This window comes from Antechinus flavipes, chromosome 3 (genome assembly GCF_016432865.1).
Source record: "Antechinus flavipes isolate AdamAnt ecotype Samford, QLD, Australia chromosome 3, AdamAnt_v2, whole genome shotgun sequence".
Taxonomy (NCBI): Eukaryota; Metazoa; Chordata; class Mammalia; order Dasyuromorphia; family Dasyuridae; genus Antechinus; species Antechinus flavipes.
In genome coordinates, this window is record NC_067400.1 from 46,692,628 (window position 1) to 46,720,537 (window position 27,910).

Below are 27,910 nucleotides of genomic sequence, written 5' to 3' on the forward strand. Positions count from 1 at the left end.
TTTGAGTTATAATAACCCTTTTTTTTTCTTTTTTTTTTTTTTGAAACCCAGCCCATGGTAGATAGTTTTGCTACTATCTTTATAAACTTCAAAAACACAAAAAATTAATTTGTTCCTAATTTGTTCCATTTATTTAATTGTTGGCACACTTATTTCTATATAGCAAAGAAATTGGAGATATAATTTTTCTTTACCTACACACACACACACACACACACACACACACACACACACACACACACACACACACACACAAACAAAACCCAGCTGCAGTGCCTAGGAAAGTTCTTGTTATTGCTCTGAACTTTTGTTTTTCATTTTTATATTTGCTTTCTATATACATGTTTCTTTCCCTCCCACTGCCCTACCCAGCCCCTCCTTCTTCTCTTTTCTTCACTGCTGAGTGTAGTCTTGCCATTCAGGAAGCACAGTTTGTGAGAGAACAAGCCATCTGAAAGGGACACAGGTAAGTGAGGTTGATGGTTAGAATAATGAACTATGTTGGCTTTGTTAGGTGGACAATAGTTGTGAAAGAGAAGCAAGAGGTGATGCCTGAGGGAAGTTTGGGAAAGAAATGAAAGCAGTGTCTTTTATGCCGATTTTAACTTCTCTGAAGGGACATGGAGCACCTAACAGAGGTGATATGTGGATATACACATATGTACTTATGTTTATTGTCTGTGGAACACTGATCAATTTACTTCTCTGGGCGCCTCAATAACTCCTCTAAGATGATAAGTTGCAGAGATGTTGCATTTTGCTTAAATAATTTTTTTTCTTACCAGGAACTAATCACTGGTAAGTGATTTCAGTAAAATCACTGGTATTTCTCAGCTCCATTGTATATTTCACCACCATTGTGCTATGAAAAACTGAATGCAAAGATTTCAGAAGATCACAATTTCTCTTACTGATATCATGTTTAATTGTGACATACTTTTTCTGAGGACTTTATTCACCAATTAGTTTAGAAAAGCTTATATTTTTGTATCTACCTGAATGGGATCAGGTAAAGCAATGTAGATTTTACGTCTCTAGTTACATATTAATTTCCTATATATCTTATTCTGTGCCCTATGGACTTAAACAAATACTAATAAAATACAAATACTAAGAAGTATATTATATTCGCTCTACATTTAAAAATAATGAGTAAAAAATTTAGAGAATTCTTTAGTAGGTTGGATTTTCATGCTACAATTTGAATCATAAAACTATAGATTTATATATATAAGATCTATATAAAAATATATAGATTTATAGATAAAAAATCATTGCTTCTATCATAGAACCTTTAAAGTTAAAAATGAAAAGACTTTGGGTAACTCGTACTTTAATGACTACATTTTATAGATGAGGAAATTGAAATGAAGGAGATTGAAAGAAATGTCACTATAATACTATATGTGTCTATACATGTTAGGTATGTAGGTATGTATAAAGCAATTTGACTGTGAAAGTATTGCATATCAGTGAGGGGAATCCTTAGGTATGTAGGTCAAATATAGCTTGGAATATATACCTTAAATACAAAATATGTATGTATATGTATGTATATACACATGTACATATATATATATATTTGGGATCTTTGCCCCTATCTTCCTATGGAGTTGAACTGGATTAAAATAACCAATGAGAATTAGCTTGTCACAGGATGGAAGACTACCTAAGAAGTTAAGAAAGCTTGGGTTTTTGATACATTTTTTGTTTTCATTTTTTTCATTTTTCCCCCTTTCTTACAAATTTTTTATTATATGAATTAAACAAGATCCAATGATCAGTAGCGACTTGTAAGACCAAATGTTTCCTGAGATTCTTGGAAATTGTACTCCCTGAAACAGGAGCACATTTACTAGACTATTTGGCTAATTTGGAAATAAGGCAGGACCCTTCCTGACTGATTTATTCATTTGAGATTCAGTAGGATGCTAGCCATTATGGAAATAGTGCGCTGATGAATTCAGAAATGGCATTCTTAGTTGGTTGCCTTCTTGAATAAGCACAATGAGTTTGACCTAGCTTGAATCACCCTAACTTCACATTCATGAAATTATTCACTCATAAAAGTATATATTCATAAAAAATTGGATTGATGGTATAGATTTTAATTGATTGTGTTGGAGATTCTTTTTATAATGAAAAATCAAAAAAGTGTGAGTGATTTGTTATATGGACTTTTAAGAAATTTTTTTTTTCTGGGCAATAAATATATATATATTTTTTTAATTTCAGAATTGTTTATAACTCCTAGAAATGGAAGGTAAGTCAGTGTATGCTCCAGGAATTACATGCATTTCAGATTTGTATCATGCTAATGTTACTTTTGCATAATTGTTTTACTTTGTTATAAGAGTTCTCAGGGACTCTGCTGAAAATGTTATAATTTAAGAACAAGACATATGAAAATTTATAATGAATAGATATATGCTTGCAGTATATGCATTTATACATACCTGTATTCATAAATATCCACATAATTTGAAACATGTTTTAATGAATTACTGTGAAACTGCTATTATTTTGTCTTTACATTTGATTTTTTTTCCCCTGAGGCATTTGGAATTAAGTAATTTGCTCAGGGTCACACAGTTAGGAAATGTTAAGTGTCTGGGGTCATATTTGAATTCAGGTCCTCCTGACTTTAGGGCTGATGCGCTATCCACTGGAGTACCTAGCTCTCCTCTCCTACCCCCTTCCCCCATTTTGGGTATTCTAAATGTTAATGCCTAAGGCAAAGCATCAACTGCCCCATTTTAGTAACATTTCGGTGTTATCTATTTCTTTGTTATTCATATGCAACATAACAAAATGATTTGGTAGAGATTAATCTGCATGTTATAGGGCATAAACTCTTAGCTGGTTATAATAACCACAATTTCCTGACAGTCTGTCCTAGAGACAGCTTTGTTATGCTGATAAGATTCATAGAATCACTCAGTTCTCTACTTGTTTGCTTCTTTGGAAGTAGCATTTAAAATATCTAGAGTAAGTAAGTAGTTTATGTTAGATCCTGTCCAATGGCATATTTCTTTTAAGTTAAAAATATCAGATATGCTGGATATAAACTATTTTTCTAGTATTTTAGAGTTTAAAAGTCCCCAGATACTTTGAGTATAGAATAATATTCGCTTTTATAATTATGTTTTTTCTCCTCTAATCTCACAGCTCCTGCTGCACCTGTAGATAGAGAAAAATCACCCAATACAAGACCTGATGCCCCTCCTCCCTACAGTTCTCATCAACCAGGTGTGTTCAGACTTCAGAAAAGTATCTTTTTTTTTCCCCCTTGGTTCACTTTTAGGATTCATGATCAAGGTTTCTCACCACACTATTGTCATTGTACTGTTGGTCATTGTCAATGAATCACTATGGTCCGATTAGACTATCTTTAAAAAAAAAAAATTATATTGTCTAAACAACAACAACAATAAAAAACTTAGAAGGAAGGACTTCTTATTTGAAAAGAATTGTTGGGAATTCAAAATCTAATGAGCCAAAATGAGAATTAGACTAACATCTTCCAGTTAACATAATCACAATAATAATCACAATATAAAACATTACATCATTAACTTAAAAAAAAAGTAGAGAACTGAAGCTGGTAACTGGAGGGAGATAAGTGGTATAATAGAGACAATGCTACACCTAAAATTGGGAAAATCTGAACATGAATCTACCCTTAGATACTTTAGTTTTGTGGTTATACTTAAATATTTTGCAAACTTTAAAGCACCATGCAACTGTTACTATGCTTTTCACAAAAATTAGTTTAGGGAACAATTCTTTTTTTAATAATATTTATTTTTCTTCATATTACATGTTAAAATAATTTGTTATTTTTTTAAGTTTAGAATTCCAAATTTTTCTCTCTCCTTCCGTTGCCACTTCCCTGAGATAGTAAACAATCAGATATTGGTTCTCCATGTGAAATCATGTGATATAATTTCATATTAGTCATTCTGTACAAGAAAAAGAACTAAAAATGTAAAGAGAGATAGACAGACAGATAGACATAATATTCTTGAATCTGTATTCAGACAATATCAGTTATTTCTCCGGAGCTGGATGGCATGCTTCATTATAAATCCTTTGGGATCATCTTAGATTGTTATATGGCTGAGAAGAATCAAACCATTCACAGTTCTTCTTCATATAATGTTGACTTTACTGTGTACAAGGTTCTCCTGGTTCTTCTCATTTCATTGTACATCAGTTTATGTAAGTCTTTTTAGGTTTTAATAAAATCATCCTAGTTGTCATTTATTTGAAAAAAAAATATTTTCCCCAGTTACAGTTAAAATTTTTCTTTACATTTATTTTTTAAAACTTTTGAGTTCCAGACTCTCTTTCTCATCCTATCCCCAATCCCCTTTAAGAAAATGCATATGAAGTTATTCAAAATATTTCTATAAAAGTCATGTTTGAAAGAAATCATAGAACTCCTAACTTAAAAGACAGACAGACAAGAGAGAGAGAGAGAGAGAGAGAGAGAGAGAAATATGCTTCAATCAGTATTCAGACTTAAATCAGTTCTTTCTCTAGGTATGGATAGTGTAGAGGGCCAGAATTCTGGAGAAGTATACTTGAAACAAGGTGTTAATTCAATGGAATTAATGAGATGATAGTTCTCTAGTTCACATATATACTTAGTATAGTAGTGTAATAGTTCTCTAATTCACACATATTCAGTATGCTGTAAGGATGTAATTATACTAAGTTATATAAGAGCTGAGAAGGACTAGAAATGAAATCTTTGATCATCCTTCTGGTGATTCTCCTGCACTAAGAGAAGACTGAGTCCGACTATGACAAAGTCAAACTGCTGGAGGAGACTGTGGCAGACTCGGACTGTGACAGACACAGACTGTGAAGGAGACAATAAAGACTTTAGCCTCTATTCCTGTCCATCCTCCTGGTGATTATCCTGCTGAAACCAGCCCATCCAAAGGTCCTCCAGAAAGCCAGCCGGAACATTACAGATAGGATTTCCAATTCTTAGCTGCTATTAAAAAAAAAAAAAAAAAACTACTATAAATATTTTTGTACAAACAGATCCTTTTCTACAGGGATAATCTTTAACCAAAAGAAATTAAGGTAATTTTCACGCATAAAACAGACAATTTGGATTTAAAAAAAAAAAAAAAAGTCGTGCACAAACAGAATCAATGAGGATTAGTAAGTGGAGTGGAAGGGGAGAAAATCTTTGTTTCAGATATCATTGATAAATATCTGATAGCAAATCAATAAATATTTATTGAATTGTAAATATGAGCCAGGTACTGTGCTAAGTGGTCAGTAGAAAAAGAATCCTTCCTTTTGAAGAGCTTATATTCAAACTGGAAAAGAGAATACATTAAAAAAAAAAAAACATAGTAGAAAAAATTGTGGGGTGGGGATGGATGCAGGCAGGCAGGAGAATTGGGAAGAAAAAATTCTAGAGAGACAAAAGTAGGGCCCAGAAAAAATAAAGGAATGAAGATGTATAGGCTAGGTGCTCCTCGTTAAATTGGTAGTTCTGGAAAGAAATGACTAAGAAGGTAGAGGGATCACAGGAACAGAGAGATTTACCTGAATAAAACTCTTTTACCAAGTTGTTATTCTCTTTTAATAATTTTTTTTCTCCATTCTCATTTATTTCCCAAATTTTTCTTCTACTATTCCTTCTCTTTGTTTAGCTTTTCCAGGAATTCATTTGAGTTCAATTTGCTTTTTTTGAGGATTTGCTTGCAGCTGTGTTCACATGTGTTGGCTCACCTTGGCTTTAATTTTAACATGATCGAATTGGTTATGGTAAATAATGTGGACATTTCAAATAAAGTATAGACATCAATTAATATTAGATAACTCTTAATGATTCCATTTGCTCATATACAGGTTATAAAGGACACAGACCTTATGGATTGCCAATCCAAACTCAGCCCACAAGCTTCCCCATGTACATTTCTCGTAATGGCTCTCAAGCTCCAAATAATTGTCAAGAAAACCAAATATCATGGATGCCTGCACCAGTGCCATTAGCTAACTGCCCACCTGGGCTGGAATATCTACAGCAGGTAAAAATGTTTTCTCAACCCCAATTCATTTAATTCTCAATGCAAACTATGGTTGTACAGCATGCATGCATACATACATATAGATATATGTATGTATAGGATAATGTAAATGCATGGGTGTACATGCATGTGCACAAGCACATATGGATATACATATACAATACAATATGTGTGTGTATGTATGTATTTATATACAGAACTTTGATGTCATCAATGTAGGCAACGATGAGGAATTACTCTCTAGAAGTGTAAATCTATACTTTGACTGTAATGTTATATTATGGTATAATTACTATATTATTATTAACATTATTTGAAAGTTGCTTGGGGTACTGACTCAGCATACTGCCCCCGTCCCCTCATAGACATCATAATGATAGAGACTGTTTTGATTTCTTCTTTATTTCCTTAAAGACCTACCATAGTGCTTAACATATAGACAGCTGCCCCGGAAAGAGATGAAAATAAAGACAGGAAATAATTTGAAATTGTACATAAAATATTACTAAACAATATATGCCCTTTGACCTAACTATATAACATTGCTAGGAGAAATGAAAGGAAGGAAGGAAGGAAGAAAAAAGGAAAGAAAGAAGATGAAAAAACAAAGGATAGCTGAGAGAGATATTATCATGTCAGAATGTTATTGAACTAAACAAATTTCTACAAGGAAGGGATTATTTTGGAGCAAAACAGTATTATTTATAGGAAGTTTTAGTTGTTCTTATGGAGTTCTTAATCTTTTTGTGATTCCTGGACCACTTGGGAACTCTAGAGAAGACTATGGACCCTTTCTCAGAATCTTTTTTTTTTTTTTTAAGCGAGTAGAATAAAATACATAGGATTATAAAAGAAACTAATTATATTGAAATATTTATTAAAAAAAACTTCATAGACTCTAGCAGAAGAACCTATAAGAATCAAGCCCTGCAATTAAAGCTTGGCCAGTATACGCAACTTTAAAAAAAAATAACTTGGCTGTGGAATATAACCTCTTAGAGGTCATGAACTATTTTGTTTTTGCCATTATATCTTCAATAATTATCTTAGTATAAAGTAGGTACTAAATACCCAATATATGTAAGTTGAATTGTATTAAACTGAATTGAATTGATTGAAATTGATGTGATTAGAAATAGTATCAATATTAAAACTAGATTAACCAAACACTTTAGCATGTAAATTTTAAAAAATTAAATAAATTGCAGATGGGAATAGGTAGTAATACTTATAATAGTAGGAGACTTTAATCTTCCCTTTTCAAAGCTAGATAAAAATAACAAAAAAAAAAAAAAGAAAGAAAGAAAGAAGTCAAGGAAGTAAATAGAATTTCAGAGAAGTTAGATATGATACATATCTAGAAATAATTCAATAGAAATAGAAAGAGATGTGCCTTTTTTCAGTGGTTCATGGTGACTTTTTGATTGACCATATATTAAGATATAAAAATATTATAGTTAAAAGAAAGAATATTAAAAATATCCTTTTCAGATACAATGCAATAAAACTATCTTTAACAAGGCATCACATAAACATTTAAAACTACTTGGAGATTAAACAGTTTAATTTTAAAGAATGAGTGGGTTATAGAACAAATCATAAAAATAATCAATAACTTCATTAAAGAGAATGACCATAATTAGACAACATATCAAAATCAATGGGATAGAGCAAAGCAGTGTCTAAACCAATGAATTGGGTATGCAATTAAAAAATACCTTGGAAAAAAAAATCAACTAGAAATCCCCTATTTTACATGAAGTCTTAAAAATTAAAGATAGATTAATAAATATTAATAAATAAAAATATTTAATTAATAAAATTGAGATGATTTTTTGAAAAATAGACAAACTACTAATCTGATTTTTTAAAAGAGAAGAAAAAAATCTCAATATAAAAATGAGAAAAGATGATAAACCAAATATAAGGAGTCATTTTCCCCAATTACATGCCATTAAATTTAACACTTTAAGTGAGGTGGAAAAATATTCACACAAATGTAAACTGCCCAGATTAATAGAGGAAGAGGAAATAGAAATCTAAATAGACCTATTTTAGAAAAATAGATTAAACAAGTCATAAATTAACTTCCCAAGTAAAAAGCAGCAGGAATAGACAGATTTACAAATCTATTCAATCAGACATATAAAGATCTACTAATTCTAATATTAAATAGATTATTTGGAATAATATACAAAGAAGGGATTCTGTCAAACACCTCATGATACAAATATGATACTGATACCTAAGCCTGGAAGTCTAAAAACAAAGAAAAGAAATTGAGACTGATTTCATTTATTAATATGAATGCAAAAATCCTAAATAAAATACAAGTTAAAAGATTACAACAATATATTATAAAAATAATGCATTAAAATCAAGGGGATAGAGCAAAGCAGTGTCTAAACCAATGAATTGGGTATGCAATTAAAAAATACCTTGGAAAAAAAAATCAACTAGAAATCCCCTATTTTACATGAAGTCTTAAAAATTAAAGATAGATTAATAAATATTAATAAATAAAAATATTTAATTAATAAAATTGAGATGATTTTTTGAAAAATAGACAAACTACTAATCTGATTTTTTAAAAGAGAAGAAAAAAATCTCAATATAAAAATGAGAAAAGATGATAAACCAAATATAAGGAGTCATTTTCCCCAATTACATGCCATTAAATTTAACACTTTAAGTGAGGTGGAAAAATATTCACACAAATGTAAACTGCCCAGATTAATAGAGGAAGAGGAAATAGAAATCTAAATAGACCTATTTTAGAAAAATAGATTAAACAAGTCATAAATTAACTTCCCAAGTAAAAAGCAGCAGGAATAGACAGATTTACAAATCTATTCAATCAGACATATAAAGATCTACTAATTCTAATATTAAATAGATTATTTGGAATAATATACAAAGAAGGGATTCTGTCAAACACCTCATGATACAAATATGATACTGATACCTAAGCCTGGAAGTCTAAAAACAAAGAAAAGAAATTGAGACTGATTTCATTTATTAATATGAATGCAAAAATCCTAAATAAAATACAAGTTAAAAGATTACAACAATATATTATAAAAATAATGCATTAAAATCAAGGGGAATTCATACCAGAAATGCAGGAATAGTTTAATAGGAAAATTATTAATAAAATTGATTATATTGATAATAAAATTTTATATCTATCCATATGTGATTATAGCAATAGATGCAAAAAAAAAAACTTTTTGCTAAAATACAACACTCATTTTTATTAAAAACAAACACTTAGAATCATAGTTATAAATGTTTTTCAATTGATTTTTAAAAATACCTGAATGTATTACCAAGCTTTATTTGTAAAGGGGAACCTTCCCAGTAAGACTATAAGGATGACCATTGTCAACAATATTATTTAGTATTGTATTTGAAATCCTAGGAATACCAATAAGAGAAAAAAAAGAAATAGAATGAATCAGAGTAGGAAATAAGGCAATAAAACTATATCTTTTGCAGATAATAGGATGAAATACTTGTAAAATCCCAAAGATTCAACTAAAAAGCTATGTCAGGATTCTTACAAGGTACTAAGTAAGTGGAATTGAGGAGACAGTGGTTAAATCTAGTTTTGCATTGATTTAATCCTATAACATATAATGGTTTCCTAGTGATATAATGATTGGTGTATACTCAGTGTGGGATATATAAGGAGGAGCTGTCAGAGCCAGAAAGGAGAAGCCCACTAGAAGCTCATTTGGGGGAGCTAGCAGCTGAAGCTGGCAGAGGCAAAGGACTAGTGGCAGGAGCTCTCAGAACTAAGAAGAGAGATAGGCTTCTAAGAAAGCTAGCCGGGCACAAGGAAGGAGACAAGACTTGGAAAGAGAAAATAAAGGATTTGGACTTTAACTCCTGGCTGCATTCGGGTTGATTACTCAGAACTGAAATGAAGGCTGCTCCCAGAAGCTCCCCAAAAAACCTACTCTCAGAGAATATTATATTTTAGAGAAGAATATTACAAAGCTAGTTGAAATAATAATTTTAGCAAAGTAGCAGGATATAAAATAAACTCATCTAAATCATCAGGATTCTTATGTATCACAAAGAAAGTCCTTACAGAAAAGATAGTAAGAAACACCCCATTTAAACAATCACTGGGGATATATCTGTCTAAACAAAACCAGGAAGTATATGAACAAAATTTTAAAAATAAAACAACTTCCTACACAAATAAAATCATATTTAAATAACTGGGAAAATATTAATTGTACATGGCAGTCAGGGCCAATATAATAAAAATGAGAATTTTACCTAAACCAATTAATATATGCAATGATATTCCAATTAAATTACCAAAAGATTATTAAGATTCTTTTTGAATTCTTCCAAGAGAGCCTTTAGAGTTAGAGACCAGTTCATATTATCCTTTGAAGCTTCATCTGGAGGCATTTGGCTTTTAATGTCCTCAGAATATGAGGTCTGTTCTTCCCTCTCTCCATAATAGCTATATATGGTCAGTGCTCTTTTTGCTTATTTTTTTTTTTTGCTCATTTTCAAAGGTTGAGGTCTGCTCCTAGGGCACAGGGGAGATTATCTAAAACTTCCTCTGCAGAGCAACTGGGGCTTCATTCTGTACTGGGCCCAGTGCTACAAGGTTTCCGACTCTCTGGGTGCGTTGGGTGAAGTGCCACCTGTTATATTGGGGTTCAGAGATTTACTATTTGCCTTCTCTAGTTGCACCAATGGTCTCACAGCAGGTCTGCTGAACCACTGGCCTTCTTCAGGACTGCAGTTAGCCAGCACTGCAGTATTTTGGTTAAGAGCCTCCCACTATATACCCCAGGCAGGGCCTCTCTGGGCCACATCTGCACTGGGCCATATCCCCCGAAGCCTAATTTAGACAGATCTTTCTTGAAGTGCTTCCAAGATATCTTTTGCTATAAATTTGTTATACTCCAAATATCTATGGATTTGGTCACTCCAAAATCCATTCAGAGGCTTGATCTAGTGATAATTCTGAGGGAAGCCATCAAGAGCTCAGGCAAAGTTCTATCTATTCTCTGCTATCTTGCCCCTCCCCAAAAATTATTTTTTTGAATTAGGGGGAAAAATAACAAAATTCATTTTGAAGGGAAAAAAGTCAAGAATAACATAGGAACTATCCCTATCCTACAATGTCTGGTGCCAACCCCCATTCTGTCAGAACCAGATTGATAGTCCCATTACCACTCTCAGCACTCTGATTTTGGCCCTGCCTTGTCTACTTCTGCAGCTGAGCCACATGTATGTGTGTGTGTGTATGTATGTATATATATACATTACAACAGGAAGCAGAAAGCTAGGGGAGGGGGAGAATTTTTACAGCCAGTGTTTCTTATAAAGGCCTCATTTCTAAAATATACAGAGGACTGACTCAAATTTATGAGAATACACGGTATTCCCCAATTGATAAATGGCCAATTTTCAGTTTTCAGATGCAGACATTAAAGGCATTTCTAATATTATGAAAAATGTTTTAAATCACTATTGATTAGAGAAATGCAAATTATGACAATTCTAAAGTGTCACTTCATACCTTTGAGATTGACTAAGATGACAGGAAAAGATAATGATAAATGTTAGAGGAGATGTGGGAAAACTAGAACACTAATGCATTGTGTTGTTACAGTTGTGAAATGATACAACCATTCTTGAGAGCAATTTGGAACTAGAGTTTTTGTTTGTTTATTTTTTGCTTGCTACTGTATTTTTTCCCTTTCGGTCTGATTTTTCTTGTACAACATGACAAATATGGAAATATGTTTAAAAGGATTCACATATTTAACCTATATTAGATTTCTTGAAGTCTTGGGGAGGGGTTAGGTATGATATGGAGGGAGAAAATTTTAGTACACAAAGTCTCACAAAAATGAATGTTGAAAATTATCTTGACATGTTTTTGGAAATATAAAATACTATTTAACTATTTAAAAAATAAAGAATAAGTTCAATCATGTCAAAAAAAAAAGAATAACATAGGAACTAATGGAGGGAGGGGGGAGAAAGTAAAGAAAGAAGGCTTAATAATTCCAGTTCTAAAACTACATTTTAGGCCTGTAATTATCAAAACTGTAGAAATACAATTAACGTCAGCAAATAAATATAGTAACCTTGTATTTGTCAATGATAAAGCCAAGTTTTGGAATAAGAATTTATTATTTGGTGAAAAAAAAAAGTTACAAAAACTGAAATATAGTCTTAGATAATATCTAAATGAATACATGACCTAGATAAAGAGAGAGATTGCAAGAAAATTGGGAGAATGTAGAATATATTATTTATCAGACTTATGGGTATGAAAAAATTATGAATATACAAGAGAAAGAGATCCATGTGTATATAAAATGGATAATTTTAATTGCATTAAGTTAAAAGTATTTTTGGAGGGAAGCTTTTTTTTTTTTTTTTTTTTTTTTTTACAAATAAAACAAATATAGCAAGCATCAGAAGGAAAAGTAGAAAATTAGCAGAAATTTTATAAACTTTCTCAGAAAAAGATCTCATATCTCAAATATATGAGCCATTCTCCAACTGATAAATGGTCAAAGGATATGAACAAGCAATTTTCTGATGAAAAAAAAACAAAACTCTTTTTAGTGATATGAAAAAATGCTCTAAATGATTATTGATTTGAAAATGCAACATCAAACAAACTTGAGATATTATTTTACACCTGTCAGATTGGTTAAAATGATGGAAGGAGCAAGTGACAAATGTTGTAGGGGATATGGAAAAAATAGGGCAAGAAGGATCTAATTCATCCATTTTGGAAACAAATCTGGATTTATGCCTAAAGAGTTATTAAACTGCCTTTACTCTTTGATCGAGCAATACCACCACTAGGTCTGTTTCCCAAGATGATAAGGGGAAAAGGAAAAGGATCTATGTATTCTAAAATATTTATTGTAGATCTCTTTGTGGTGGCAAAAAACTTGAAATTCTGGGGATATATTTCAATTGAAGAATGACTGGATAGTTGTATTATATGATTATGGTGGATATTGCTGTGCTATAAGAAATATAATGATCACAGAAAAACATGAATAGACTTGCATTAAACAGGGGAGGATAAAACGAGCAGAACCAAGAGAACATTATATATAGTAACAATAATATTTTTTTAAGACCAGCTTTAAGTGACTATTATAAATATCCAAATTGATTATGAAGGACACTTGAAGGAAGATGCTATGTCGAGCCAGAGAAAGAACGTCTACATAGAAATATATAGAGAATGATTTGCTATATAAATATATGTGTGTACTCACATGCGCACACACACACACACACACACACACACTTGTTTCTAATAGTACACATCTCTAGGGTATTGGGGGAGAGGAGAAAAATAGAGGTCAAAAGAAAGTTTCATGATAATTTTATTATATATTTAAAAGGAATAGCAAGTTGTACATAATATGTTTGCAGTTTTATTTGCAATAATCTTTTCATCCCTATTCTACTATTTTATGGAAATGCTTGTTTTATTTCTTAAGTTCAGAATAAAAGAAATAGAAGAGCAAGTTTGAAAAAAAAAAGAACTGAATTGAATTGAAAAGAACTGTATTTTGTATTTATTCAATATAGCTTTCATAGAAAAACCTTTTATGAAAAAGTTTCTAATTTATATTTTTATTTTTATAGTATGTAAATTTTTAAGTGATATTAAATTTAAAGAAATTGAACACTATATATATTTATATTGGACATTTTCAATAAGTGAGTGTCTTAAGACCTTATATCCATGAAGTTGTTTCTTTTAATTCAAGTAAAAGATTTACTAAAGATATTTTCTGACAGAATAGTGTGTTGTGCATCCTAAAATGGCTGGTAATATTTGTGTTTTGAATATTTTCCTCAATTCTCATCATCATCTTAAGCATTAGTCATGCTTAAATATTTCTAATGTAGTAGCATTAGTGGTGGTGGTGGTTGTTCTAGTCATCCTTTTCCTAATCATGATAGTCATAGTCATAATAATTTATTTTGTCTTCATTTTGTTTTAAAACAGACCAAGACAATACGAGTTCATCAACAAATTGAACTTCTCGAAAGTATGTATATTTTGCAATAGAAAACATGGCTTGAGGTGTAGTTAATTGGAATAATCGATAGAGCTTCTCAGACACAACATTTACTAGCTATGTGATCTGGGCAAGACACTACACAAACTCACTCAGAAAAAAAAACACAGGCAAAATCAGGCAAAAATCTTGCAGACTCAAATTCAGGTCTTTATTTGCTTTGAGGGACCTAAAGAAGGAGGACTTTAGAAACACAATTTAAATAAATAATCATAATCAGAAAAAAATAATATTCACAAAGACAAGCAATTTACATAAAAACAATAAGATACAATTGAACACTATATAATTATAAAGACCAAGAAGGGGTCACAGAGAAGAGGTGAAAAATATACCTCCTTTCTGTAATGTTCTCCCTAAAATGTAATGTTCTCTGTTGAGGTTTTCTTGGGGTCTCTGGGAGCAGCCTTCATTTCAGTTCAGTAATCACCACAAGAGTAGCCAGGGGTTAAAGTCCAATGCCTTTATTGTCTCCTTCAAAGTCTTGTCTCCTTTCCTGGGGTCCAGTTAGCTTTCTTATATTCCTATCTCTCTCCTTGGTTCCCAGAGCTTGAGCTCCTGCCTGCCTTCTCTGGCTTCTGAATCTCTCTGAATCCAAAAGTTTGTGCTCCAACCTTCAGCCACCACAAAGGTGGATGATGGAATGAATCTGTTTCAGCCTCCGAGAGCTTCTAGTGGGCTTTTCTCTCTGGCCTTGAAAGCTTCTTGCTTATATGCCCCACACTGAATACAAATCAATCATTATATCACTAGAAAACCATTATTTGTTATAGGATTAAGTCAATGCTAAACTAGATTTAACCATTGTCTCCTCAATTCCACTTAGTACCTTGTTTCAAGTTCTGGCCCATGATATCTCCTTGTAGGATTAAATCAGTCACACTGAACCAGGCTACATTAGATAACTATTGTCTCTATCAATTCCACTGACATGGTACTTTGTAAGAATCCTTTGTTTCTAGTTCAGAGTTCTGGCCCATAACACCTTCTTCACTGTAGAGATGGGGGTATATAATTCTGTAACAATTCACATATTTTCACGTAACAGCCATGTAGTAATATTACTTTTGTGGAACTGTTGTTGTTCTTTTTCTTTCTTCCTTCCATGTCCTTCCTTCCATGTCCTTCCCTTCTTCCTTTATTCCCTCCTTCCTTCCTACATTCCCTTCCTTTTCCCTTCTTTTTCTAGCCCCCTTCCTTCCTCCCTCACTTCTTTCCTTCCTTACTTTTTTCTTCCCTCCTTTCTCTTTATTTATATTTTTATGAGTCTCTCTTTCTCTCTCTTCCTTTCACTTCCCTGTCCTTCCTTCTTCCTTTCTTTCACTCTTTTTTTATTCTTTTTTTTTTTTAAATAATAGTAAGAAACAAAGTTTGGGAGTGTAGTGGAGTTTGTAGTTCTCCCCAAACCTAATGTAGTTGGTAGGAACTGGATGTTTCTGGTTTCTGGCAATGCATATAGAGAACTCTTCAATGAGGAAACTCTTTCTGCCGATGAGATGGGCAATCTTTTGTGATTTAGTCTTAGAAAGTTGCCTAGAGCAGTATGGTTATCCATTCCATATCATGAGGTTTGGGGTGCCACATCCCCATTATCTAGAAAATCCAAGTGCAATTTTTTGGCTCTCCATACCAGAGAACAAGTCTATATTACCATGATATTAAAAGATAAAATATCTTGATATACAATACTATACATAAATTGTATTTATTTTAAGCATAAAATTTTATGTACTTTTATTCTAATCTTTCTCTGTGTTATCTGATAGCCTTTGCCTGCAGCTTCTACAAAACTACTGGAAAATAACCATTTGGTTTCTTATGCTGACTCACAATATATCGGATCCATCTTGAGCAAAGTCACAATATGAAAGGGATAACTATAAACTCAAACTCAAATTGAAATAGGAGCCATTAAACTGCTACATAAGGATCCCTACAGGCCAACCATTGCCTTAAATTTTAAAATGAAATGCTATTTATGTTATATTGTATTTTTATTGATTTTATTAAATATTTATCAGTTACATTTTAATCTGGTTCAAGTCACATTCAGGATTGAAGTAGTCCACTGGCCAGTATTTGACATCTTTAGACTTACCTAGAGTCACATAGTAAGTAATAGATGTGGTATTTAAATCCAGGTTTTTTCTAAAACCCATATCTTCCTGGGTCTGAGGTCAGCATTCTTCTACCCTCATAGAGTATAGTTGATTCTTAATACTTTTGACTTGAGTTAATAGTCTATATTGCACAAAACAAAAGTAATTTCTTTTTATGTAAAATATGAAAATTATTTAGTATGTTTGGTAGTGTATTGGATAAACTGTGAGACTTGGAATCTAGAAGACCTGAGTTCAAATTTTACTTCTAATTCTTATTAGCACATGACCTTGGGCAAATAACAATAATGTATATCACACAAAACAAAAGTAGTTTCTTTTTATATAAAATATGAAAGTTATTAAGTTTGGCGGCATAGTGTATAAACCTGAGTTTAACTTCTGCTTCTGATTCTTATTAACATGTGATTCTGGGCAAGTAATTAAATTGTTCTCAGGCTTAGGAGAAATGATCTATGTAGTGATTATCTCTCACGGTTGTTGTGAAGATCACATGAGGTGATTATATAATTATATAAAAACTTTGGAAAATCTCATCTATTATTAGCTAAGTGAATTATTTTTGTATTAATACTCTATGAGTATTCATAGCAATAAAATTTAATATAAGTAACAAAGTCCTTTTCATTCTTTCTTTTCAGTTTTGACTGGTTTTGAAACAAACAACAGATATGAAGTTAAAAACGATTCTGGACAAATGATCTATTTTGTAACTGAAGATACAGACGACATTATCAGGAACCGTTATAGATCTTCTCGACCTTTTACCTTGAGGGTTACTGATTCTATGGACCATGAAGTAATGAACATTCATAGACCTTATAAATTTAGTTGTTGTTGCTGCTGCTGCTGTTGTTGTGATTCAATGACACAGGAGGTGAGTGGGATGGATCTTAAATCATGGACTTCTGATTCACCTCATTGCAAAGTTATTTTGTGTGAATATCTTTCAGGTGAACAGATTCTCATTGCTATTCTTTGTCTCTATGGCAATCAGGGCCTGTGTGCATAGAATTCTCAGCAAATAGTAATAATCTTTACCATAGATCTGATGTGAACATTTACAAATATACCATCTGTGATAACTGAGGCAGTCTGAAATGATTAGGGATAGAATTCTCACCAAATTAAAATCCTTAATCAAAACTGTAAGTAAAATAGGATAATTGGTAAACTGCAAATTTTTTCTCCCTCTCCTCCCTTCTTCCCCCTCCCCAAGATAGCAAGCAATCTGATATAGGTTAAATATGTGTAATTCTTCTAAACATATTTCCATATTCATCATGCTTTGTAAAAAATAAGATCAAAAAGGAAAATAAAACATGAGAAATATTACTAATACTGTCAATGCTCTTCTAGCACACTTTTTCTATTGTCTTCATAGGTAATGATTTTTATTGTTCCAAAAGATACATGAAGGATGTGAAGATTGTTTAATGTATCTCCCAATTAATTTTTCTTTTCTAAGCTCGAGATTGAGTCACCCCCTGGCTCAGTTATTGGCTATGTACGGCAAAATGGAAGCTTCTGCCAAGGAAAATTCAGAATTGAAAATGAGAGGAAAGACCATTTGATGAATATCATTTCCAATTGTTTCTGCTGTTGCTCAGATACCATTTTTAAAGTAAGAGATCTTTAATGATATTTGTGGAATTCATTTCTTGGCATAATGACAATCCTTTGTCTAATTGACTTGAGTGCTTTAGATAATTATTTTGTTGTTGTTGTTAATAGGGAATTTAAAATACCACAACTTAAAAAGAACTGGTACTTGACAAACTGGGTTGGGTAGAGATTATAAAGAGGTGGCTGTTTCTGGTAAATCTAAATTCAATCATGAATCTGCCTTATAATCATTATGTGACCTAGGCAAATAATATCACCAGTGTTTCTCAGTAACTCCTATCAAGTGTAGTCTTAGATAATAGCCAGGATGGGGAATCATCACTCCAGTCCATTAAGTAGCTCCTCAGAGATATCTTTCTTGATCAAGACTTTTTCACACTTTTGTAATGTCATTGATAGAATTGGTTAAATAATGATACATTTCCTTCTAATAGATGCATTTCCACAAGAATGTAGCATTTTTTAAATTAAAAAAAATTAATAATGTCTTTTCTCATTACATTACATTCCTTTAATCTCAGCCTTTATGATCTGAAATCTCCCTTATGGCTAAGGAGTTGAGCAAAATCTTCCCACACAATAACCCTTCTGATAATGTATATATCTGTCTGCTCCATGATTATCTATCATGGGTAGAAAGTTTGTCGCACCATTTATCCTCTAGGCCCTTCATTGGTTTGTCAATTATTCAGAATTTAACTACCTTTTAGTAATCATTTCATTTGCCAGCTTTTACTTGTTGTGAATGTTCTCTAAGGTTTAATTATTTTATTCAGCATCCATTCATAAAATCCCCTATTTCCCTGACTTCCTCATATTCATTGTGTCTTATCACAATACATCATGTTCTTATACTTCATTTTAATTTCTGAAGCCGTGGGCTGACATTTTTCCCTCTACTGCTTTTTTTAAACTATCAAAAGATCTGCTATGAATATTTTGACCTATGTTTTACTTTTTTTTTTCTTATGACTTTCTTTTGCTATTATATAGAATATAGTAAGATTACTAAATCAAATGCTAGGGAGTACTTAGCTTTTTGTTTTCATTTCCCCCTCCCCCCCCCACCTAATTTCTAATAGATTTTTAGAAGGGTTGATCAGAAATCATTTCAGAGTTCAATTAAATGCTTAGCAATAAGCCTTTCTTCTCATCATCCCTCCAATATTGGCTGTTCCCATTTTGTGGGGTTTGTCCATTTTTTTAGAAGGGTATGAAACCTCAGAGTTGTTCTTACTTGTATTCTTACTATAACTTATTTGAGTTTTATTTTGCTGTGGTCATTAGTTTACATTTTTTTTTTAAATCTCATCTGTTGACCACTTAATCTGCTTAGCAAATGTCTTCTTTACTTAGAAACTTTAAAAAATAATCTACTTTTTAAAAGAAGCTACTATAAAAACAAAAAAGAAAAAAAGAAAAAATTATCTGAGCTAACCAAAACTTTCAAAAATACATTATTAGGAAAAACATGGTAAATTGGTTATGGGATATATGGGATATATATGGGATATATGGCAATTGTTGCACTAAAACATAGGTCACAAGGAGAAGAAATTTGGGTAAGTAGCTGGGATGAGCAAAACTATAAGAATTGAAGGGATGGATGGTAGTGAAAAATAGTCAATAGTCTGATTTAAAAAAAAAAAATCTCTAGCCTGGAATTAGGAAGACCTGCATTCAAATTCATCTTCAGTCACTTGCTAGCTGTATGACACTGGGCAAGTAACTTAACTGTTTGCCTCAGTTTCCTCATCTGCAATGGCAAAGAAAATAGCAAATTATGCCAGGACCTTTGCCAAGAAAACCCTATATATGTGAGTATATTAAAGATCAGAATTAGACTGAAGACCTGGAATAAAAACTAGGAATATAAACTTCAAAGTCAAGTCATTATTCCCAATTTCTCCCAATTTCAATTTTTGCCTTTATAATATCTGTTTGGCAGTAAGCTTCTAGACTTTGAGTCAATTTAAAGAAGTAATCAATTATGTGAGTAATTATTGAACATAATGATGTAGGGAGAAATGGAAAACATCAGAATCCAGATCAATGAAATTGCTAGTCTTGACTTCATACAACTGATATTGAAACATCTTTCAATGTCACTTCTAGAACTTCACAGCCAGTGTGAAACATAGATTCTTCCTGACTTCTAGGCTGGCTCCAGTATCCATGGATAGAGTGCTAAACAAGAGTCAGGAATGCATGGGTTCAAATTAAATAATGGCTGGCCAACTTTGAACAAAGAACTCAATGATTATGGGCCTCAGTTTTCTTATTTGTAAAATAAGCAGTTGGAACTGATAACCTTTAAAGTCCCTTCCAGTTCTTGATCTGAATTCCTATGAGGATTTCCAGCTCACTGTCCAGCATCCAGAAGAAAGAGCTTCAAAAAAGTTAGAAATGGTTTCTTGAAGTATTGTTCATTAGCACTCTTATTTTTTAAGTAAACTATTTTGCAATATGCCTAAAATATCTTAAAATAGAAACTTTTAGACATTATTTCTCAGAAGACTATAACTTCTTATTATTGAAATAATTTCTTTAAAGGTAAAATCACTTCATCAACAGACCGTGGGGACTATTATTAGGGAATGGCCTGGTCCTTTAACCAACATCACTGCTGACACCTATGATATTCATTTTGAATTAGATGACGTAAAAATGAAAGCATTGATTTTGGGTGCTTGCTTCCTTATTGTAAGTATCTTACTTGTAAGTTATATTCTGTGTCATGCATTTCTATTCATGTATTCTTTAATAATGACAATGTATACTCTTTTTATGGTATTTTTCTAAATACATGAAAGATAGTTTCCAACATTTACCTTTGCAAAATCTTGTGTTCCAAATTTTTCTCCCTCCCCAAGACAGCAAGCAGTCTGATATAGGTTAAATGTGTATAGTTCTTCAAAACATATTTCCATATTCATCATGCTGTGTAAAAAAATCAGATCAAAAGAGAAAATAAAACACGAGAAAGGGAAAAAAAAACAACTAAGTAAACAACAATAACAACAACAAATTTTCAATATGAAAATACTATGCTTTGATCCATATTCCGTCTTCCTACTTCTCTCTCTGAATGTGAATGGTACTTTTCATCACAAGTCTGCCAGAATTGTCTTGAATCACTGCATTGTTGAAGAGAGCCAAGTTGATCACAATTGATCATCACATAACTCTTGTTAGTACTGTGTACAATGTTCTCTTGCTTCTGCTTACTTCACTTATCCTGTTCATCATTTCTTATAGAACAATAATATCCTATTATATTCATATACCACTATTCGTTCAGCCATTCTCAAACTGAACGGCATCCACTCAATTTAGACACTTCTTATGATAGTCTTTTTAATCAGCTGATATTCTCTTATCCATTAAATTGTTCAAAATAGTAAATGATGAAATGTGTGTTGTGTAATTCAAGCACTGGAAACTAGATGTCATAGTAGATGGTGTTTGACTTAGAACTTCAAATTTTGTCTCAGCCACTTACTGAATGTATGACCCTGAATAAATTATACAATTTCTGTCTGCCTCAGACTCCACATTTTAAAGTAGGGATAATAATTGCTTCTATCTCATAAGATTATTATGATGATAATTCGAACTTGTAAATCACTTTGTAAATCTGAAATCAATATATACATGTTATCTATTGTTATTATTAGCCAGAAAATAGAGATTTTGTAATTTTGAAATCATTTAGACTCATTCAATTTCAGTTAATTATTAAATACTTTTTTATCTAGATTTTCCCTAAGTTGACATCTGACAAATTATCTTGTGCTCTTCTTAAGGTCAAGTTGGAATAAAATAGACAAGGTAACAGAACTATTAGGTAGGTTTGAGAACTTGAGGAAGGTTGGCACCAAAGATTAACTATTGGTTACTCAGAGAAAGAGCTTTAGGGGAATAGCCTGTTGTTCTTCAGTATTTTACTTAGTAACTTTAATCATAGTTCACATCAATATAGAGCTTTAAGGGTTACAAAGTGCTTTGTATTTTCTTTTATCTTTACAAAAACTTTGAGAAGTTGATACAATCATTATTTGCATTGAATAAGTGTCTGAAACTGGATTTGAACTCAAGTCTTTTAGACTGCATGTTTAGTGCTCTTTCTACTGTACCAACTAGCTATCCTAAATAAAGACATAGATAGCATGTTTTTCAAGTTTGTGATTGATATGTAAATAACCAAATTTGAACAAATTAGAATGATGGAATGAATGAAAATATGATAAATTTACAACATAATAGAAACAGAATTCTTGGTGCTAGAGCTATAGAAAAAAAAGTTGATCCTGTTACTGTACATCTATATATATCTATATCTTTATCTGTGTCTATATCTATATCTGTATTTATATCTTTGGAGAGATATTGGAGGGAGGAGTAGCAAGGAAATAATGTATAAAAGGCAAGCAAACACAAAATGTTTTAGGATAAGGGATGGGACGATATTCTGATACACAGTTTTAGCAAGTAAAAGAAAAACTCATTTTTCAAATGATCAAGTTTTGCCTATACCCCATAATTAAATTAGAGATAATGGTCTTCCAAAAGATAATTAAAATGTCGTGTCCCAGTTACAGCCATAATACTAATTCTGTCTATGAACTATGGAGACCAAATGTGGATTGTAGTATACTATTTTCACCTTTTTTCTTTCTTTCTCATGGTTTTTCCTTTTTGTTCTGATTTTTCCTTCACAACATGACTAAATATGAAAATATGTTCAAAATGATTGTACATGTGCAGCCTATATCAAATTGTTTGCTGTTTTAGGGAGAGGGGAGCAAAGAGAAGGAGGGGAAACTCAAAATCTTATAAAATAAATGTTGAAAAATATCTTTATGTGAAATTGAAAAATTACTATTAAGTGAAAAAAAACTAAAATAAAAAAAAATGATGACTGGGGGAACAGAGGCAAAGGCTCAAATCAAGCACTGCCTGACAAAGCCTTTCCTGATTTTCCCAACAGCTAGTGCTCTTCCCTCCTTAAGCTACCTTGTATTCTTTTGTATATATTTATATAAATTTATGTATATGTGATTTTTCCCAATAAAATGCAATTGCCTTGAGAGCAAAAAACAAAACAAAACACACCCTCCCTCCCCAAAAAACAACAAAAAACAAAAGCAAACAAAATTAATTCTCTGAGAGTCACTGTGAACAATAATGGCTTTCCATTGGCATTCTCTTTCTGGGTCCTTGACTAGCAGACAAAATACATTTGTATTGATTATTTCAGAATTTAGAAGTTCAATTTGGATATAATAGCTGTGGTCAAAATCTCACTAATGGAGAGAAATAACAGTGGTTGGTTATGTGATTACTGCTATGAAGTTTCAAAAAAAATTGTTTGACATATATTGTATCTAGGATATACTGCAACATATCTAACGTATATAGGACTGCTTGCTATCTGGGGGAGGAGGTGGAGAGAGGGAGGGAAAAATCGAAACAGAAGTGAGTGCAAGGGTTAATGTTGTAAAAAATTACCCTGGCATGGATTCTGTCAATACAAAGTTATTATTAAATAAAATTAAATTAAAAAAAATTGTTTGAGATTGAAAGGGTTTCAGCTGTTATCTCATCTAACACTTCCTGAAATGAAGAGATTATTCTATAATTTTCTCAATCTATGATCTTCTAATCTCTGAATATTGATAATAAAAATTATCATTTATTTTCATAATCATATTTGTATGGTGCTTTAAGATTTATAAAGTAATTTCAGAACAGCACTCAAAAGCTAATACTTCAAATATTATTAATTCTATTTTACAAATTAAGTAACTGAGGCTCTGAAAGATTAACTACTTGAATTATAATCAAATAGCTAAAAAGTGTTTGAGATAATATTCAAACCCAGTCTCTATCATTTCCACTACATTGTCTATCGATAGATTCAGTACTTGGGAGCCTACTACTTGACAAGATAACATATTCCATTTATGGATACTTTTAATTGTTGACAATTCTTTTTTATATTAAACCAAAGTGTGCTTCCCAAGGACTCATCCATTCTTTCTTTCTGCCTTAATTTGAAAAAAAAATCACTTTTCAAAATAGCATTTCAAATTGTAAAATGTCTCCCAACTGAGCCTTGTCTTTAATAGACTTGATCCCCCAATTTAAATATTCCAGACCTCCTTATCTTTCCCAAGGTTATTATTTTTAACTTCCATTAAGTCCCTTTATTTCAGATCTTTGCCTAGAACATCACCAGTGCTTGATGAAATCAGAATTTTAAGTCAGCCAGATCTAACTAATGTTAGTATTTTCAAGACTAAAAAACAATCAATTCATCTCCAAAATCATGATGAGTCATTGAGCTCATAGCATTCCCCAAGTACTCTGAGAAAAGAACATGACCTTTGCCCAGTCCCCTGGGCAAAAGGGGACTTATTAGGGGAGCCTTAGATATCCAAAACAATTGTTTCATGTTCTCTTTTTATCTCTCTCTCTCTCTCTTTTTTAATCTGTGACTCCCCATCTGAATTTGTTTATCTAAAAACTGAATGATAGTTGACTGCCCACTCCATCCTATTATTTTTCCATAAATTATCTTGTTCAATAAGTCGTGCATCAATTGAAACTTCCAGGAATTTTTTGCACATGTCTTTTCTTCCCATTTGCTACAATAATTCAGACACAAATGAGCATGTTTCATCAGAAATATATTGATTTCATTGTCTCCATGATTGATGGTGAAGAAACTAAGTATTCCTAATCTTCAGTAGATTTTCAAGTTTCTGCAAGATGTTTAATTGAATTCTTTGTTTATTTTTTTTTAATTCCAGGACTTCATGTATTTTGAAAATAAATTGAAGAAATCTTCCAGGAATTCAATTAACTCTTAAAACATCATATTTAATGAGGTTCTCTTTTCTAAAACAAATTCAGAAAATTAATTATGTTAAAGTAATTTTTCAATTTTCCATTCCTTTATATTACTGGGAATTCTATCCGTAACAATCCAAACTGGAGCTGTACCTACTAATAGAAGTGCTGCTGTGGGAGTCCAAGAAGTTGGACATCTCCCAAAAGAGCTATTTGTATGAACTTTAATATGTAAGTGTATATTTCTGTTATGTTATGATAATATTTGGAAAGAATTCACACTGAAGAGGATATATATGAAAGGACCAAAGTGAATGCCCAAGAACTAAGCTGTGTCAGGTGGCTACCCCTTTCAGTACCTTTTGGAATAAGTAAATGAGTCATCACATATTTATTCAATAGCTATTATATGATTTCTACTCTGCTGGGCCTAATTTGGAAGGGTATTTTTTTTTTTTTATTATCATAAGACAGTCTTTTCCTTAGCGTATGGTCTATTGGGAGAAATAAGTTACTCAGCATAAAATAATAGAAGACAATGGATATTGAAATATTTAATAGCATGCCAAAATTCAGTACAGACAATTAGAAGAAAACATATAGTGCTGTGATAATTGTGCGGAGTGGGACCCAAGTACTAAATAAATTAGACATAAACACAATGGTGACATGAAGCAGAATGAAATTAAATGCCATGAGACAGAAAAATGAACAAAATGCTGTGGGATTTTAGAGGAATTCTAATAGTAGCAATACTACTACTTTAATAACAACAAATAGATGAATTATATTTAGTAGATTGAGATTAAAAATGTATATTATATATGTATATACATACATACACACACACACACATACACACATATACTGGAGAAATTAACCAGTAAACTTTACAGGGACTTTATTTTCCCAATTTAACTAATCATAGTAATTCCAATGCTGAATTCTTATATTAGCACCAGAATTCCTAATTGAAATTGTTTGTCTCTTTATACTTGAATTCCCAGTACTTGAACCATAGTAGGTGCTTTAAAAATGCTTATTTATTAATTGATTGCCCTCTATTTGAAAGTCATAAAATTGATCCATAAAAACAAACAAAATGAAAATGAATGTTTAAAACAGATAGAAATAGAGTGATATAGAGGAAAGCATGGACTTTGGACGCAAAGGACATATGTTCAAATCTTGCTTTGGTCAATTACTATTTGGATGACATTAAGCAAAACTATCATCATAATTGGCCATATCAGTTACAAAACCAACAAAATCATAATTTTTTCAACAAGTGCAGAAAAAGCTTTTAACAAAATACAACATCCATACTATTAAAACACCCAGAGACTATAGGAATAAATGATAAACATCTTAAAATAACTTAAAATGATAAATCATATTTATCTAAAACTACCAGCAAGTGTTACCTGTAATGGGAATAACCTAGAAGCCTTTCTAATAAGATCAAGGGTGAAATAAAGATGCCAATTATACCAGAAATTGAAGGAAGTAACATAGGCACTGAGGAAACAAAGCTATCAATTTCTGTAGATGATATGATTCTATACTTAGAGAGAACTTGAGAATTTAAAAAAAAAAAAAAAGCAGCAAGAGATAAAAACAGAAATCGCATTTAATAACAGCAAACAGTATAAAATACTTAGATGTTTTTCTGCCAAGACAAAGGCAGGAGCTATATGAACACAATATAGCACACTTTTTATACAAATAATGTCAGATTTAAACAATTGGAAAAATAGCAATTGCTAATGGGTAGGTTGAGCCAATACAATAAAAATGACAATTCTACCTAAATTAATCTATTCAGTACCATCCCAATCAAACTGCCAAAAAATTGTAAAGCTAGAAAAAAAATTCATTTTAAAAAAAGCACAAGGATATTAAAGAATTCAATGGTAAAATATCTATACCCATTTCATACTGTATTATAAGATGGTGATTATCAAAATAATTGGGAACTAGCTAAGAAATAGTGTGGTGAATTATTGGAATAGATTAGGTAAACATTTTATTATAGTTAATGATCATAGTAATTTAGTATACATAAATCCAAAGATCCAAGATTTTGGAATAAAAAATAATTTGATAAAAAAAAATTGCTGAGAAAACTAGAAAATGGTATGGCAGAAACTTGGTATAGATCAGGTTCTGACACCTTATATCAAGACAAGGTCAAAATGGGAATATGATCACCCAAAAAGGGTGATGATACAAGCAAAATAAGAGTGCATGGAATAGTTTATCTGTTAGATCTTGGCTATCTCCACTGGAATTTGGTCTTTCTATTGTTTCTCTTTGATTGTTCTTTAGTGGTTAGATGCTTGACTACATTGCAAAGTTAAAAAAAAAAATGAGGCATTTTATTTCATCTATTTACAGAGTTTATCAAGAGTAGTCTGTATAAAAAATAATAAATTCAAATTGTAATGAGTCATATTGTTGAAAGATTAAAAATCATGCGTACAAAAGTTCTTTAGGGGGTGAACAAGAGAAAAGCTCTTGAAAAATTACTTCTTATTTGATAAGAATCTAGGAAAAAAATTGTTCTGCTGCCTTGGTTCAGTGCCTCCTGCTAATCACTGTTCTATGTTAGTAATTAAAGTGTGTGTTCAAGCTTCTTTCTAAAAGAAAATAATACCTGGAGGTAATAGAAGATAATTAGAATAGTGTGAACAAGAGCAAACTAGAAATACATGGCAAATGTGAATCCAGCTCAGCAGATGTTTGTCTTAAATAACCATATCATAGATGTCTATACAGTCAATTTGTATCCTATTCTAAATATTTTGACATCAGTTTGACTGGAGTCAACATGTTTCATCCATAGTATCTTTCATACACCGAAAACATTTAAAATAGGTATTACTCTAGGTTTTTTTTTTTTTTTTTGAGGGAAGGGGGAAAAAGAGTTTTTCATTTAATGGAAAATTTGTGAATTCTTGAAATTATACTTAAAGCTCCGTTTTAAATGGAGAATCTTTTAGGCTGAAAGATGATTTTTGAAAAACAATATTTATTTTCTCTTATTAAAACAAATATTTAATTCAGTCATCCTATATATATATATATACACATATATATATAATATGTATATTTGATATATTGTCCTACAAAATAATATTTAAAATTATTT

The 27,910-nt window shown here is 31.5% G+C and overlaps 1 protein-coding gene across 2 annotated transcripts; it reads left to right on the forward strand.

The window, feature by feature from the left end:
* The first annotated feature begins 258 nt into the window (after positions 1-258).
* LOC127552974 (phospholipid scramblase 4-like) lies at positions 259-27,822 on the forward strand. Of its 2 annotated transcripts, XM_051983320.1 has the most exons (9): positions 259-466; positions 2,236-2,263; positions 3,169-3,249; positions 5,878-6,056; positions 14,086-14,128; positions 16,920-17,155; positions 17,747-17,902; positions 20,458-20,607; positions 24,720-27,822. In XM_051983320.1, exons 2-9 carry the CDS (start codon positions 2,257-2,259, stop codon positions 24,777-24,779), a joined length of 912 nt encoding a protein of 303 aa, XP_051839280.1. In that variant the 5' UTR covers positions 259-466; positions 2,236-2,256; the 3' UTR covers positions 24,780-27,822. The 2 variants fall into 2 exon arrangements, with proteins under 2 accessions (XP_051839280.1, XP_051839281.1); XM_051983321.1 differs by lacking the exon at positions 2,236-2,263.
* Positions 27,823-27,910: the final 88 nt, after the last annotated feature.

Bases quoted from the DNA above. Each gene is read 5' to 3' on its own strand.
- LOC127552974 (XM_051983320.1), top strand. The intron at 14,129-16,919 runs GTATGTATATTT...CTTTCTTTTCAG, and splicing joins ACAAATTGAACTTCTCGAAA to TTTTGACTGGTTTTGAAACA. The intron at 17,903-20,457 runs GTAAGAGATCTT...ATTTCTTTAAAG, and splicing joins GCTCAGATACCATTTTTAAA to GTAAAATCACTTCATCAACA.